The sequence below is a fragment of the Hydractinia symbiolongicarpus genome, chromosome 2, assembly GCF_029227915.1.
Source record: "Hydractinia symbiolongicarpus strain clone_291-10 chromosome 2, HSymV2.1, whole genome shotgun sequence".
NCBI classification, from domain to species: Eukaryota; Metazoa; Cnidaria; class Hydrozoa; order Anthoathecata; family Hydractiniidae; genus Hydractinia; species Hydractinia symbiolongicarpus.
Window position 1 is genome coordinate 20,903,125 of NC_079876.1, and position 16,311 is coordinate 20,919,435.

Genomic DNA, 16,311 nt, shown 5'->3' on the forward strand with positions numbered 1-16,311 from the left:
CACCAAAAAAGCTAGGGGGGGGGGGGGGGGCATTTTGTGGAAGACAATGGCATGACATATACTGATAGATCTGATTTTTGTTGTGTTAGATGTTACATCTGAACCTTTTTGACATTTTATGTTAATTTTGCGAGGAAGGACCATATATACACAGAAGAAGAATTTACACCATGCAAGCTGTGTTTTTCTATAATTTTGTATAAATTCTTACCGGGGAGGACTCTGTGCAATATACCGAAATGACTGATCCTTCTCGATTTACAGATTTAATGGGTAAGGACAACATGCAAAATGTCAAAAAACTTTTTTTACAGTTTGTGAAGCTTTTGTGGGGAAAGAGTGTATGCAGTATCATCGAAATAACTGATTTTTGTTGCAAACTGCTTTTCTTTGGCATTTTGGACCAAAATATTGTTTTAGAGGGCTTATGCAGTAGATATATGTAACAAAATAATTAAATTTTGCAAACTCTGATTATGTCGTTACCTCTCATCTTTTACATTTTGATTAAATTTTTGTGGGAGATCGTGGGTATACAAAGGACCAAAATAAAAGATTTTAGTATTATTTTGAATTTGTATTTTGTGTTGCAAATTTGGTGCAAAAGTGACATAAAATAAACGAATAGATTGATTGATGTTGTTTAACAGCAGTCATTATGACTTTTATATATATTTTATGAAAACATTTGTGACAGAATAATGTGAGATTTGAAATTTTGTTTACTTTATTGATGATAAAACAGCATGCAAGTTGCTAAAAGGACTGATTTTTATTAATTTCGGGTGTAAATACTGTTTTTTTTGTTGACATTTTGTGTAAAGTTTAGTGCGGAAGGACCGTATACAATATATCAAAAAACGTTTTGTTGCATTATAATTTATCCTTGCAATCCCTTTTTTACACCTTAGATAAAAATTTCTACTATAGGCACAATTTATTGTTTATTTTTCACATTCTGTGTCAACCTTTGGCAGGGTTTGCAATAAACTAACTGATTTTAACATATACAATGAGAGAGGTTTGTGTTTCACATTAATCAGTTTTTTTGTATGTGACGTTTTGAGTGATTTAAATGTTATAGGTGAGATGTATTTTGAAATGCTTTTGTAAACTTCTTTCCGAATAATTTTCGCATTTGTCAGATGGTCAGAGCAAGTAATTTTAGTAGATTTAGATTTTAAATGTCAAATATATACTGCAGTTGTTGGACACCTTTAATTTTTTTGGTAATTTATATAATAATACAGATGTAAGATGCGCACTACTGTATTGTTTGTTCTTTTGATGGACGTATATCTGTTACATAAATTAAATGAGAATACAGTGGATTCTTCCATGGGAAACAGCAAGTATAAGATGTTGACGTTAAATTAGTGTTATTAACGTTGTGCCGTAACGTTAGAAAATTTAACATTTGAGACAATTTTTCGGTGACATCAAAGAAAAATGAACACATCCACTTTGCCTGTCACAGACACACATACTCTCTGTATTATTATATAGACTAGTCAATAAGCCTCGTGGAAAAAAACCACTTAGGCAAAAGGCCATTGAAAAAATAGGTTGCTTTAGATGTTTAGCTGACGTCAGCAGTGAATATACAAAAAAAATGTTCTTAAAATCTTACACAAATTGTCAAATGTCAAATCTTACACAAAATAAAAAAAAAAACTTTCAAGGTGCAAAATCTAGTTGATAAAAGGTTACGACAACGACACTTACAACATCGACACTCACAACACCAATACTCACAAAACCGACAGTAAGAACACCGACAGGTACAACACTGACAGTCACAACACGGATAATCACAATTTCAGAAATAACGCATCTCAAATATGTACATCTTATAAGTGATTATGTTGAAAACCCTTAGTATTTTATTCTGAAATGTCAAAAAGTTGGCCTGCAAGAGTTACCATAAATAAACAAAAATAAGTTATTTACACATTTTAAATATTGTCTTTCCCTTAAAAGCTTATACAAAGTTATGAAAAAGCCATAGTTTGGAAAACATCAAATTTAAATCTACAAAAATCAGTCATTTCAGTTGAATACCATCCTCTTCCACGAAAATTTACACCAAATGTAAATATCAACCAGTTAAGAACACAAATTTTTTTCTTTTTTAGTATGATGATCCGTACTGCCCTTTACAAACAATTTTGAACCTAAATGTCAAAAAATCAATAAGCAAAGAATAAACTTGAATCAAAAAAGATCATTATTTTGATCATTATCTAAATCTACAAAAATTTGTTCTTTCAGTATATATTTTATATGGTCTATTTCCACAAAAGTTTCCACAAAATTTCAAAAAACAGCATTTTGCAACATAAACAATATAAACTGAGTTAACCATACCATCCTCTCATAATTTTTTTTAACCCAAAGTCATAAACCCAAGTAAATTTCCAATCAAATGTAAAAAAACCCTGTAAAAAAACCTGGCATTTTACATGTAGGCTGCCAAAAGTTTAACAGGATGTCGAAACAAAACAATAAAAAATAACTTAACACACACACTTTAAATTCTATAAAATTAGTTCAACTTGTCATATTGCATGTGGTCTCCTTGTAAAGTTCACAGGTAATGTGAAAAAAATTATACTCTAGGGGCATAACACTCAGTCACACCATCCTAAAAGTTCAAGAAAGATTTCGTAGCTAGTTTGTTACATCATAATTCGTGTTCAAAAAAGTATAGATAGGTTAGAGCTAGCTAAAGCTTGGGATGGAGCCTTAAAAGCTAACATTAGCTATCAGCTGACAGTAGCTAAGACACCCAGTTAAATATACTTAAACTGGGAAGACTTAGCTGGGTCTACAGCTAGCTATCAATGCTTAGTAAAAGACATTATAAAGAGAAACAATAGTAATGTAAAAATAACAGTGAGTTCAACAAACCTACGTTTTCCATTTGTTCAGCAAATTAGTTAGTTAGCCACCTAACAGCTTTATGTAGCATTGTGAATTTTAGGACAAATACATTAGTTACCCACCAGGGGATACATTAATTATACAAAAAAAATTGGAAACAAATGTGGCTAGCTTTTTTATTTTTTAAAAAACGCAATAAAATATAAAACTTTAAGAATTTGGAGCTTTAATGGTTTTTTTTTGAGAATGCGATTCTCCTTGACAATTTTAAGTGTACTATATAAAAACGGAACGTCTAAATATATCAAAGTTCTTACTTTCTCTGAATTCCAATCCACCTGAAACTCTAGCATGCATTTTCTACTTCTAACTTTACTTTACTACTTCTAGCTCCACTCTTCACTTCCGAAGTAACTGCTCGTGGCTTTCAACTTTATTCTTCTACTTCTACTTCATTATTGGGACTTTTCTTTCTCTGAATCACTTTTTGCACTTTTTTCAAGACGAAAGGACCGTTCTTTTGTTGTTGTTGTTTTGTCGAGGGTAACCATTTTTCGGGAGTTAGCCGTTAAAATGATTTCAGTAAATCAAGTTGCTTCATTTTGATCACGTGATGTAAACAAAGTAAACCCGCCGGCAAAATGGACATACTTTTTTCGGCGAGTTTAAAGAGAATTTCGGCGACATTAAAGAAAAATGAAAACATCCACTTTGCCTGTTACGGACACACAGACACACACACAGACACACTCTCCGTATTATTATTACAGATAATGTAAAATCATAGATGTTTTTGTCTTCTGAGCGTATTAGTGGTGGCAAAAAGTTACTAAGTAGCAAAATATTACCCATTTTATTCTGGTGACTTTGACAATTAAAAAATTAATTGTAATATTCGATAGTTCTTTATTCGTTTAATCGCCTGTTCTACATGTATTCTTACCGAAGCACGTCTCCTTCCAGCTCTTCAGTCTGGACTGTGCTTTCTCATTCATAAATGGTGTGGTATATTGAGTGATACATATTCTGGGAAGCCTCGGTATGCCATAAGGGAATCACCCGGTTCTAGTAGTTTAAAAATCCTACTATGTTGTGTTATCACTTGATTTTACAGCATACAAGTCTGAAACAAACGTGCTATCCCAACTAATCCTTTAGCAGTGCTGTGATGCTTGTAATTAAAAAAGGTGGCAAACTGGCTTCTATAAGATGTTGTCATCTCAGTACATATTTCTGTACAGTCAATTATATATCGTGTGGTGGGACTCAAGTACATGAAACATTTCGGCATACTATCTATTACAATTTGTTTAAAGGCCTATATTGGCACAGCTCTTAAACTAAAAGAATATGGCTAATATTACTTGATGACACATTGAATCACGTCTTCTACAGGACAAGCACATCGCAAACGTACCAAAAAACATAAAAACTTTTCCTTGGGTGTTAGTGTTAGAACCCCAATAATTCAGAGAGCTAGCAGCAGATTTTAAGTATTCAACACAGCACAAAGTAGCTCATATGATTTAAATTCTGTGTAGAATTTAAAATGTGCTTTATTGTGTTTAAAACGATCTAATGTAAACTTTGTTTTATTTAAAGTGTCTGATAATTCAGTTATTTGACTTTGTAGTTCTTTTTGTCAAATTTGTTGACTCCAAAGGTGACACTTATGTATCTTTTGCATTAGTAGTTCTTCAGTAGTAAGCTCTGGCACTTTTTTATTTTTTGTGGTTCAGGTAGCTTTTTTTTAATTGTAAGAATGTTATCAGAAGTCGTAGATTTATATATTTTTTGTTTTACTATCTTTGGGACAACTGTTGGAATATTATTCCTGAAGTTTTCTTCCATCCTCAAAGTGTTCAGAACATACTATGTGTCTATCCGTTGGTACAAAATTTTGTCCATCAATCTCGCCTAGCCATATCTTTCGTAACTCAGGGTTTTTTGAATACACAAAACGACAAGTCCTTCTTGAGTTGTTGCAACATAATGGAACACAACAAGTAAAGCCACCAACAGCACTCTTTAACCCTGGATTTTTCTTGTCTTCTGGTTATGTTTATCCGACTTCTTAAGACAAAATCAATAGTAATATCTTCTGAAGGTACAGATGTATTAGAATGTTGTGTAAAGTTTCGAGAAAAACTGTTTTCAGGTTCATTGAGGAGATAAATCATTGTTTTCCATTTTTTTGCCTGTTACGCTAGCTATGCTTATTTTGTTTTCACTACAACTACCATAGTGCATTGCTACTTATACTTATGACTGTTTAAGGGAACGGGGTATTACACGAAATCATGTGATTCTCCACTAGACCATTTCATTGGGGGCCTTCTATACAGCATATTAAATGACGGCTTGTTGTTTACTTAATGTACCACTGATGATTTGTTTCAATTCCTCATCGATTTGATTCTTATTGGTATCGCGTAGTATATCATCCATATACCTGGGGTACAAAGTAGCAACATCTTCATTTGTATTTATAATTTCTTTTTTCTTCTCTACTTTAAGTAAAAATTTTAATGTACTTAATAAGCGCGCCACCTGAAAGTCCCCAAATTAAATGAGCGTCCTGGAAACTAATTTAAGCAAATAAGGTAATCGAATACAGGCGATATGCACGCCAAACAAAATCAAACTGGAAAACGAACCTTGTACACAATGTTCATATTTTCCACATCCAAGCTGCTGTTTAGTATCGGATATTTAGATAACGCCATTGATGCAGCTTTCAAGAAGAAAGGCATGTAGGATAGTTTCACACAGCGGTCTGCGCACAATTCTTTTAACTCTTCACGAAGTCTAGAAACAAAATAATAATTTTTAAGAATTTTATTCCCTTTTTCGTGTCCAAGTTGCTTGGGTAATAACATTTGAGGCATTTGAAGTTGTTTTTTATAAACGTCCTGACAAATGTCTGCTGTAATTCACTTTATAAGGTAAAGAATGACCTCATAAGATCAGTGGCTTCAACTTCATCACAATAGCCAAAATGGGGAACGAGTAACGCAGCATCCATCGATTTCACCATTGCTTTCGCTAATCCTTTTATGGCTACCACTTCATCTTCTGCACATATGGCAGGCTGAACTATGGTTCCAACAGCTTATAGAAAAAAACAACAAGGTATAGCTTACACGAACTAGTTGAATTTTCATAATTGGTATAAAAAATACATCACAGGTCACACAAAATTTTACCTTTTGCGGGTGTTATCAGTTGTTCCAAATATAACAGGATGTCTTCTTTTAACACACGACCATCTCTTCCAGTTCCAGGCACATTAGAAAGGTCGATCTAAATAAATACAAAATAATAGAGGCTTTGCCTTAAATTAGCACAAAGAAATTAGCTTTAAAAAGTGTCAGATATAATGCTTTAAAACAACACTATACTAACCTTTTCCCACACACATTGTAAATGTGTTATAATTGTTTTGCCTCATTCCACACACATTGCAGGGTTTATACATTATACATGTTACTATTATATAACAAGACATGTATTCTTAAGAGGAAATCTTACATTGTTTTCTTTTGCAATCTTTCGAACAGATGGTGTAGCTAGCACAATGTTTTTCAACCGTGTGTCAGCTGGCGTGACTGCCTTCGGCAACATTACTTGCTGTGCTACTGGCGCTGTTGATTTGGGTGGTGGTGGTGGAGGAGGCAACGTTTCGGCTGCTGATGCGGCTTTAAGAATTGGTTCTGGATTCTTGGCAACAGGATCTTGAGAAAAGGAATTTACCAAAAAAATTAAATTCATTTAAAACTACAAAAAACACTTATATCGCCATCACATTTTTTCAGTATTTGATATAAAATAAATACAAAAGTAGGAATATTTTCAACCTGTTGAACTTCCCTCAACTTCTATATCAACAAGTGGAGAGCCTACAGTAGCTTCTTCGTCAACTTCATAATACAGCTTTTTAACAACGCCATTGTAACGACTTGTAATGGTGACAGAAGCCTAAAATGTGCAAGCAAAAAGTTAATTAATAGTTTAGATTACATCTGAGACCTTATTTAATCCTTCTCCTCCTCCTACGAGCAATTTTAAAGCAATTGTTGCAACATCATGACCTGGCCTCAGGGCCTAACACTAGGTGCATAAAATTTGAGAAAATGAAGGCTCCATTCGAGAAAATTTAATCACATATATTTTGATAGCCTTTTATTTGTATACTAAAACAAGCTAGGTTGGAAATCTGCTAAAAAATTTCATTTTTTTAACATTTGATGATGTTGACCTGGATCCAAGTTTTATTTCAATTAGACCAAACCTCACGGACCGTAGTTGAGGGACAGACGCTTGGAGAAGCGGCAAAATGGCAAATGACATATAAAGTTGTGTTTTTGTCTTCGTCTGTTGGAAAATTGTGGATATCTTATCTTATTTTATCTTTTATATTGTTTCATTTAGCAATTTTTGGTTAGCATGGTTTTGTTGATTAAAATGGAAGCTAACCGACAAACAGTCACGCATCCACGCAATTTTGCTGATGTAAAATATCTTAATCCAGCAAGACTTTATATGTAATTATCGCATGCAAAGTTTTAAATCTTGCACAATGCTAAACAGCCTAAAGTTATTTAGGTTAAAAAATTGAAAAAAATTAAACTAAATTGAGAAGTTTTGTTTTTGACCCTAAACAAACGATTCAATATGGGGATGTCGCAAAATGTGTTAAAACGGAACCAGTGCAAAATTGCTTAGGCGTCTCCAACTTAATTAGTTGTTCTACGGGCGAAGTTGATAGTAGCTTACGGTCGGCGAAATAAAAATAATTTCATCGAGAATGCATGGTCGGAACGACAACAAAAAAATTTAAAAAACACAACAGAGGAGGGTGTTACGACAATCGTTTTTTTTCTATGTATTTTTGCATAACGCACACAGTTTATATTTTTTAGTTGCGAAGGAAAAATAATAATAATTTGTCTTGCTAAAAAATACGTAACTAGTTTTCAAGGTGAAAAGATAAAAATACTTGCGTGCTCAAAAACTTGTTTTGAAAGTTATACATCAAGAATTATTCTTGTGCTGTTTCGAAATTTATAAAGTTATTCTTCTCCTACTTAAAATAATAAAACAAACAATTTTAGTGTTCTTTTAATGTTTTTGCGCAGTTTTATAGGAAAATCTAATTTCTTTTCCGACTATGGTTGTTTAGTTGAGAATACTTAGTCTTTCGCAGCGTTAAAATAATTTTTAAATTCATAACGGAGGAGGGTGTTACGGCAAGCGTATTCTATCTTGTTTATCGACTAAAGCCTTGCTGTATTACAGTTTAGCTAGCGTAATTTTAAACATATATTAATCATAATGAATGATGGTGTACGACAATAATCTGTCTTGTTTTTCACTTGTATTGTAACTATTTTAGCGAAAGTAGCTAATTTTTGTTATAAATCACATAAAAATTTAAACTTCTGTTTAACCACGTAACTATTTTTGTGATTACAAAATTATTCCATTGCACATTTTAGTTTTATCGGAACAAATTACCATGAACAAAGAATCAACTTCCAGTGGCCTTGCCAATGGTGGTCCTAAAATAACGTTATTGATTCACCTTGTTTAGTATAATTGTAGATTGACATTCAACCAACAAAAAATAACATCATTGATTATCTTCTATGCTCATTATATTTTCACGAGATTGGATGAGAAATATGTTTGTTTTTTTTCTTTGTTTTTTCTTTAAAAATTTTTTGCCTGATATTATTATTTTTTTTGTTTTCGGAAAAATTAGGGTCGGTCGGGTCGGTTGGGCAGGTCGGGTAGAAAAACTAATTAAATTGGAGTCACCTTATAAAACAATTTTCTCTTGTTTAAAATACCTGTGAGTACATCTACTAAAAGGGAAAGGCTAAAAGTCCTTAGCAAAGTCCAAGCTATGAAAACAAACTTCTCGTTCAAAACTGTACTTTCTGCTAAAAATAAAACATATAACATCAGGGAAAATTGAAATAATGACTTGAAACTTGGTATAGCATGTATTTAGACCAGTTTGATAAAACTGTGTCAAATATTTCACTGTCATCATAGTTCCTAAATTCATGATTTTAACTATTCTCACTGGTGCGAATAACTGATTTTTGAAAGTATATTAATTTTGTGCAGATACATATGCAGAAAATATTAGGATCAATTTATATAATTAAATAAGTCAGGTAAGGTCTCAATAAAATGTCATGTGTATTTGCTAATATTTGGAACGCGTGAAACCAGAATTTCATGAAATAACGATCGCTAAAAGTCACTCTCGCTATAAAGAAATTCTGGCATGATTTTTTATTGGCATGAATTTTTACTATAAGATTCTTTTTTAATCTTTAAGATAAAAATCATGTTATTTATAGGGCTATTTTCCACATACAGCAGCTTTTTAAACAGCCGTTTTTGATTTAACTTCCAAGAAAAGACATTATTGTAAAATCAAATTCAACCAAAAAGCTGTCTCCTTAATTCCTCTAGAGACTAACAAGTATGTACAATAAAGAATGTATATTGTTATAAACAAGTCCTTTTTTGCATAAACATTGTCTTCCTTAGTTAATTTCTGCGTGCCTTATTCCAGGAAAAACAAAATCAGTGCAATTTTAAAAATTCTAGTTAGTTAAATACCCCTTATTAAAGTTTAACGTAAATATCCAGAGGAAAAAAAAAAGTTACTAGTTAATTTAAAATCTGCAATTAAATTTTAAAACACACTATACTTCGATGTTCTTCTGTTTAATTGACAAAAAAATTAGAATCGTCCTGATACGCATTTTTACTGTTTTTGAGCACGATTGATAAGGCGTTTCACTTGTTGTTTTTATTTTGACTTTCATTCCATATTGGACTATGCACAGGAAACTGAAAATTTCAAATATTTTAGCCTGCAAGGGCTTTTCATTTTAAATTTAAACAATTGAAAATAATTAATAAAGAACTTGCTTGTGTTTGATACTTTTTATCTCATGCTTGTTCATACAACCAATGACTTTTATATGTCAAAGGGTGAAGGAAAATAAAGAGCAATAGTAGTAACCACAAATACTAACCAATATGTATCTCTTGGCTGCCAAATTATTGCTAAAAGAGGTACCTTATCACTTTTGACTTCACATATCTGATCAAACTGCTTGACTTCATCACCAACGCTCACATACCTGAAATTTTGTACGCATCATACATACACCTTCTTTTTTAAATCACTTTATTGTTTATGCAATTGTAGATTGGTCACAATCTTCATGAAATTATTGAGTTGCCAACAAAATATAACTTTCTTTATCATAAGTACGAATGACCCTATCTAGCCAAGTCCATTGTAATCCAATAATAAAAAATCACTCTTAGAACTTATTTGTAATCAAGCAACAATAATTTCACAGAAAACAACAAAACTGTAGATTTAAGCATGCAATAAATTGGTTTAGATTTCACAAACTACAGTAGCATTAAAAAAATATTTAGCAGTATTCAAAAACATATGGAAGTTTTTTTTCACTTTTAATCAATTATATAGACAAGGCAATGCATTGTTACAAAAATGTGATAACAAAAAATGCACTAAAGACTTTGTAAAAGCCAGGTTTTGTGAATATCTATTTTTTATTACAATTAAAGCCCTACATATACTTAAAACTATTACCATTCAGTGACCTGTACTTCTGCAATGCCTTCGCCAATATCAGCAAGTTTGAAGGGTAAAATTTCGCCATTGACAGCTTTATTATTAATGAAAATAAAAACAACTGGTTAGAGGAGATTATTAGTGATTAAAAAATTATTAAATTATTACTTCTAAGATATGAAATTACTTCGAATTAATTAAAGGAAAATTAAAAAAATGTATCTACAAACAACAAAATGTACGGATAAATAAGCAAGCGAATGCTTACCTGCAGAAAGGTGAATGCACCTTTTAACCAAATAACGTTCACAACCATGGCAAATACTCCCCTGGAGATTTAACTAAAATGGTAAGAAAAAATCCCAAAACAATAAAGTGACGTCACTTTGGTGGATATTTGTAGATTTACATTCAGTTTCAATATATTTGCATAAGTTGCTTTCAACAATTTGCTTTCTAAAAAAGATATTTTTCAAAATGCTAGAAACGTTTTTGATTACAGCAAATGCAAAGGGATGAAAAACTAGAGGAAGAAGTAACAAGAAAAAATATGGCGAAAAAAATTTTAACAAAATGAAATGAAAATCCATGTGTTAAAAAAACATCATCCTAATCCTTAAAAAATACAGTGTCTGTTTGTTTGTGTGCAATATGGCTACACATATTCAACTTTCCGCAATTTTAGGAAACCAGGGGGTTGTTTAATCGAAAACCTCATTATTGATTAAAATAAATTCAATACTTTAATTTATTCCTCTAATTAATTATTTTAATCTATCAACTTAGTCAAATATATAAATTAAAACATTAAAATAAATGCATTATGATTTGAACATACCATTTTTAATATGAACCTACGTGACCTAAATTGCCGATTCCGCTCAGGGGCCACAGAAATCAAATGCAACATTTTCATCGATTTTTTACTGACTTTGTATTGACCGCTCGCGTGTAGTATACCTTTTTAAAAAAACAATTTAAGATTTTCGCGCCCCGGACATGACGAGGGAAAATGATAACAAAGGTTGATTTTTAAAATGGTTGTGTGGTCGGTGTCAGGTTTGTAGGTCTCTTTGGCCTTTTTGTCAAATGAAAGCTTTATATTTTTTATATTAGTTTTCACATGTTCAGATGAATATTGTTATGTTTTTTAGCCATGTATAGATCTTAAATGCACCAATTTTAGGATTTTTGGCTAGGAACGAGGAACTTAATTATTACTATTCTGTTTAGTATAAGAGCTTTTTATTCTTGCTTTTTTGGGGGCTGTGGCTATCAAGCTAGCTTTATATTTGGCTGAAAAATACAACAAAATTCTTGATAATCTTATGCTGAATACTGTTAGGTAGCTACCGAGCTACACCTTTTATTACTGTCATGAAGACTTAATTCTGCACAGTAAAATAACTGAGTGATTTTACAGCTGGACAAGTTAGACAGGCTGTTTCCGGTGTTTTTACTTAAATCGAAGTTGAAATAAAGTTTTTTTTGGAAAAGGGTATTACACCTATACAGATATGCAAGATAGTTTACCTGTGCTAAGCGCTCAGCCTGGTGTCACAGTTAATTTTCACGGGAAAATAAAACATCGTTGTACCATTGTTTTCGCTTTAAAAGGGTAAAAACAGGTTGTAAAACTGTGTTTTTATTTTTTAAATTTACGCAAAATAAAATTGCTAAGTAATTGTTTTAACTGCACACTGTGTTTTTATTTAAACTGAAGTTAGGATAGTTTTTTGTGCGAAATGGTATACCTGTACCTGCGCTTACTTGAGTGTTAAGAAAGGGTGTTTCCTGTGTTTTTATTTAACCACAGTTGTGATATAGTTTTTTTGGACACGGTTTACCTGTATACCACTCAGCGTGCTGTTAACAACAGCTGTTTGCTAGGTTTATATTTAAGCTTTGAAAAAGGTTTTTTGCAAGGGGTATCACGTCTAAACGCATGTTGGGCACAGTGTTATCGATGAGCTGTTTCCTGTGTTTGTGTCTAACCAAAGTTGCAATAAAGTTTCCTTTGGAAAAGGGTATTACACCAGATGTGCAACATTGTTTACCTGGATTAGGGGTTAGCCTGGAGAAACATTCATTTTTAAACTTTTACTAGGAATATTCTCGAAAAATAAAAAAGCCATTAAACCATCAGCCATTTTCTCAAAATTAGATAAATTTTAAGCAAAGAAAGAACAACAGCAATTGGGTATACCTAGGTAATCATTATTTTTCTGATATAACTTATCATACAGTAAAGGGGCTTAAACTACTCAAATTTTGGTTTCATTGACGAGCCTTCTTTAAAGTGTCTGTGTTACCAGCTGCCGTCCATCCCGCCTTGATGATGCTTTTCCCCTTTTCTGATTGGAAATGTTCATAGATCTCCTTCATAACTTTTGCATGGCGCGGCTTCAAATTTGACAAACGAAGGTCAATTTGAATGGTAGTGACATCTCGATCAGGGTAGCTTTGGAGAGCTTCCATGATGGAAGAAGTGAAATAATCACTAAACGAGTGTTTCTCCAACTGTTTAAAAAATGCATTTGTGGTAAAATCTAAGGGCTGGAGCAAATGAGTCATTTTAGGACCATGGCAGACTTAATACCGTAGCTACATAGTGTTTCCATTACCTTTGGAGTTGATTGGGCCTTAAAAGCATTCCACACTAGAAGGCTCTTTTGTGATTGTGGTAGAGCCTTTTCTTCTTTCACTTTTTCGATGTAAGGAATCAAAACTTCTTCAATTAAACGGATAGTTTCAGTCTCGTTGCTCCAATGATTCTGATTAAAAGCCAAGGAAAATCCATCCGGAAAACTGAAGTTGGGCAAAGACCTTTGAGGTTTCCCGGTATAAATCAGTTGGAAAGGTAGCATTGAACCATCAAGGGATTGACAAGTGTCGCAGTGATTACTCTTTTGTCATTTGCACCAGCATGTGAAATGTGCTTTGTACCTTTAGCAGCCACAGTGATGTTATCGGTAGTAGCAAATTTTGACAGCGTTTGATCAGTGTTAATGATAAGTTTGTCTGGAATGCTGTGCTGAAGTACCTTCTCCATAATTTCATACAGAAATTGTGATCTCACTTTGTCCCAAAGAGACTTTGCAATTACTGGCCTTGATGTAGTGACTGATAGACGTTAAAAATGCACCTGTTGGTACAATGATCGAGTCCATGATCTTCTCACCTTAAAATCCATGTACTTGCCAAAACTTTTCGGGTTTGCATGAATCAAGCCATTTAATACACTGGTCGTCCTCTCACCTTTCCAATTTTTGGTTCCTCGATTACTTCTCCGTTCTTCTTCTTCTGCTACTATATGGATCGTTTAACGAATGGTACTCTCTGTCAGGTTTGGAAACTTTTGGTGAAATTTTCTAATACCTGCTGAAGCTCCACGGGTTGCTGCATACTTTGTGATTTCTAGTTTGTCCCTTTCTACATAAGTAGTCCGTTTTTTGCTTCCTGCTTGTGCAACTTTCAAACTTTCTTGAACCCTCTTCAGTTCGTTTGGCATAATGTTATTTGGCAAGTTATTTTTAATAGACCTGCATAGAGTAGAGGGTTCCAAAGTGGAATCTTTACTTCCGGATATTTTGAAGTACTTCAGTAGCGACATCTTCTTTATGTTATAACAGTAGAAGAGAAGAAAGGACGACAAACAAAGAGTACAACTTGTTTTGTTTTGCCGAACATTCTATTATTCGATTCAAATAGAATTTTTTTGTTATTCGAATTCGAATATTTTTAGTCAGGAAGTTGGAAATTTATAGTGTAAATGATTCGAATCCGTTATTATGGTGTAGAATTTCAGGAGTAAACACATTTACTATGTAACCTAAAACATGAGAAAGCATTTCTTAAATAAGTCTTATTATGAGATAAATATGGCCAATAACTTTCAGTTCTACACTGGATTGAGAGAGTACCATGTTTATACCAATACTGCTGGCTGGAAACCTCATGCAGGACAGCAGATAAAGTTTAAAAGAGAGCATAATAATCTCTACGATAAATTCGCAGTTGTTGGAAAGGTTAAAATGAAAGAGAAAATTGGGTTAATTGTTGTTGGACACATACCAAAAGAGCTATCTTGATACATCTGGTATGCTATACAAGAAGGAGCTAAGTTTGAAGCAGAGGTTCATCGAACTAGAGCCATGCCATCTCAATTGGTTCAAGGTGGATTACAAATCCCGATAAGGCTTACAGTAACCTGGAGTTACCCTGAAAAACTGTCAATTTTAGTGACGAAAGTGAAAGATGTTGAGTACCCGCTGATTGGGGAATATGTAGATTACTCTAAAAAAATCTTGGAAATGTTAGGGATCGAAAAAGACGAGGATGTTGTCATCCTCGATGATGACAATGAAGAAGATGAAATTGAAGATGTGGAATTTTTAGCTTGATATATTAAAAATATCGCTTGTAAGGACTTTTATTGATTTGTTAGAAAAAAGAAAAATACACTCCATCTCTCCGTTTTATTTTTAGTTGACCACTTTCTAGATTAAAAAGAAGATCTCAAAATAATATATTTTTGAAAGGCATTTTGCAAAGGGTACATATAAAAAATAAGATGCGTTTAAATATACAGATGTTTTTTTTTAATGCGATCCATTAATTAACGGAGGAGAAATCTATGTAGGTATGAAATTAACATGGTTTTAATTCACGCGAAATTTTCAAATTCATGATTATTAGTTGACTAGTTATTTTCGTGTAATAAGGTATACCCTGCGACACGGTTTACCTGTAGTAAGTGCTTAGCCCAGTATTAACAAAAAACTGTTTCCAGTGTTTTTAGTTAAACCGAAGTTGCGATGAAGTTCTTTTTCAAAAGGGTAATCACGCCCATACGCATGTACAACACTGTTTACCAGTACTAAGGGCTCAGTCCTGTCTCACAAATAATTTTCGCTATGACGGGTAACACTGGGTTGTAAACTGTGTTTTTATTTCCCCTTAAGTTGCAGGAAAGTTATTTTTTGAAAAATATATTACACAAGAAACACTAATATTGTGGCGTTTTACTCGAGTTACGACATACTGCATATCTGTAAAGCGCTCCACCTGGATGTGTGGCACAGATTACGGCTCTTATTGAGCGCTCCACCGAGCGTTCAACACCGGGTCACACATTTACTTGTGGCTTAACTCTGAAAAATATTTACCCACTTCATAAGTTCAAGATTTGTTAGAAATGTTATCTTCCTGCTAATAATATTAACCTTGTGCTTACAATGCTAACAATAGCTGACAGAAATCATTACATAAAGAATATTTCATTACTGTCAAGGATTTTTTTATATCTTTATAATTTTTAATTTTTAACATGTTTCAGTCATGTCATTAGCCATCTCTAGAATATTGAAACACATATTTATAAAAAGACACTAATTCAAATTCCTGTTAAATTTTCATTTTAACAAGTCATGTTTCTCAGCTTATAATGGTAATTGTTTTAGAATAATAGATAATGCTAAAAACTGAAAACAAACGTACTTTTAAAAATAAAACACATTTTTTGTCATGTTTTCTTTCTTTTTTCCTTTTCAACTCTAATTGTCAACATCAGGCTACAAGGTTTTGAAGTTTAGATAAATATATATTAAAATATAAGTATTTTTAATATATTTAATTTTACACTATTTACCTTAGCTTTTACATTGTAATTTTATGCATGCATGTTGCATTTTATTTCTTCTAAAGTTGGCTAAGGACATGGTGGAAACATTTTAAAAATTAAAAAGTTGTTTTTAATTATAAGCAACTGTTTAACTTTTCATAATTTAATT

The 16,311-nt window shown here is 32.6% G+C and overlaps 1 protein-coding gene across 2 annotated transcripts in view; it reads right to left on the reverse strand.

The window, feature by feature from the left end:
- LOC130630127 (lipoamide acyltransferase component of branched-chain alpha-keto acid dehydrogenase complex, mitochondrial-like) overlaps nt 1-16,311 on the reverse strand; it is a 63,400-nt gene that overhangs the window by 27,683 nt on the left and 19,406 nt on the right. For both annotated transcript variants that reach the window (XM_057443521.1, XM_057443522.1), the window contains 8 exons: nt 10,788-10,860; nt 10,538-10,613; nt 9,989-10,052; nt 6,741-6,861; nt 6,415-6,617; nt 6,090-6,186; nt 5,841-5,994; nt 5,541-5,691 (listed from right to left, as the gene is read on the reverse strand). In XM_057443521.1, coding sequence (XP_057299504.1) covers nt 5,541-5,691; nt 5,841-5,994; nt 6,090-6,186; nt 6,415-6,617; nt 6,741-6,861; nt 9,989-10,052; nt 10,538-10,613; nt 10,788-10,860 — 939 coding nt within the window. The remainder of the gene's footprint in view (nt 1-5,540; nt 5,692-5,840; nt 5,995-6,089; nt 6,187-6,414; nt 6,618-6,740; nt 6,862-9,988; nt 10,053-10,537; nt 10,614-10,787; nt 10,861-16,311) is intronic.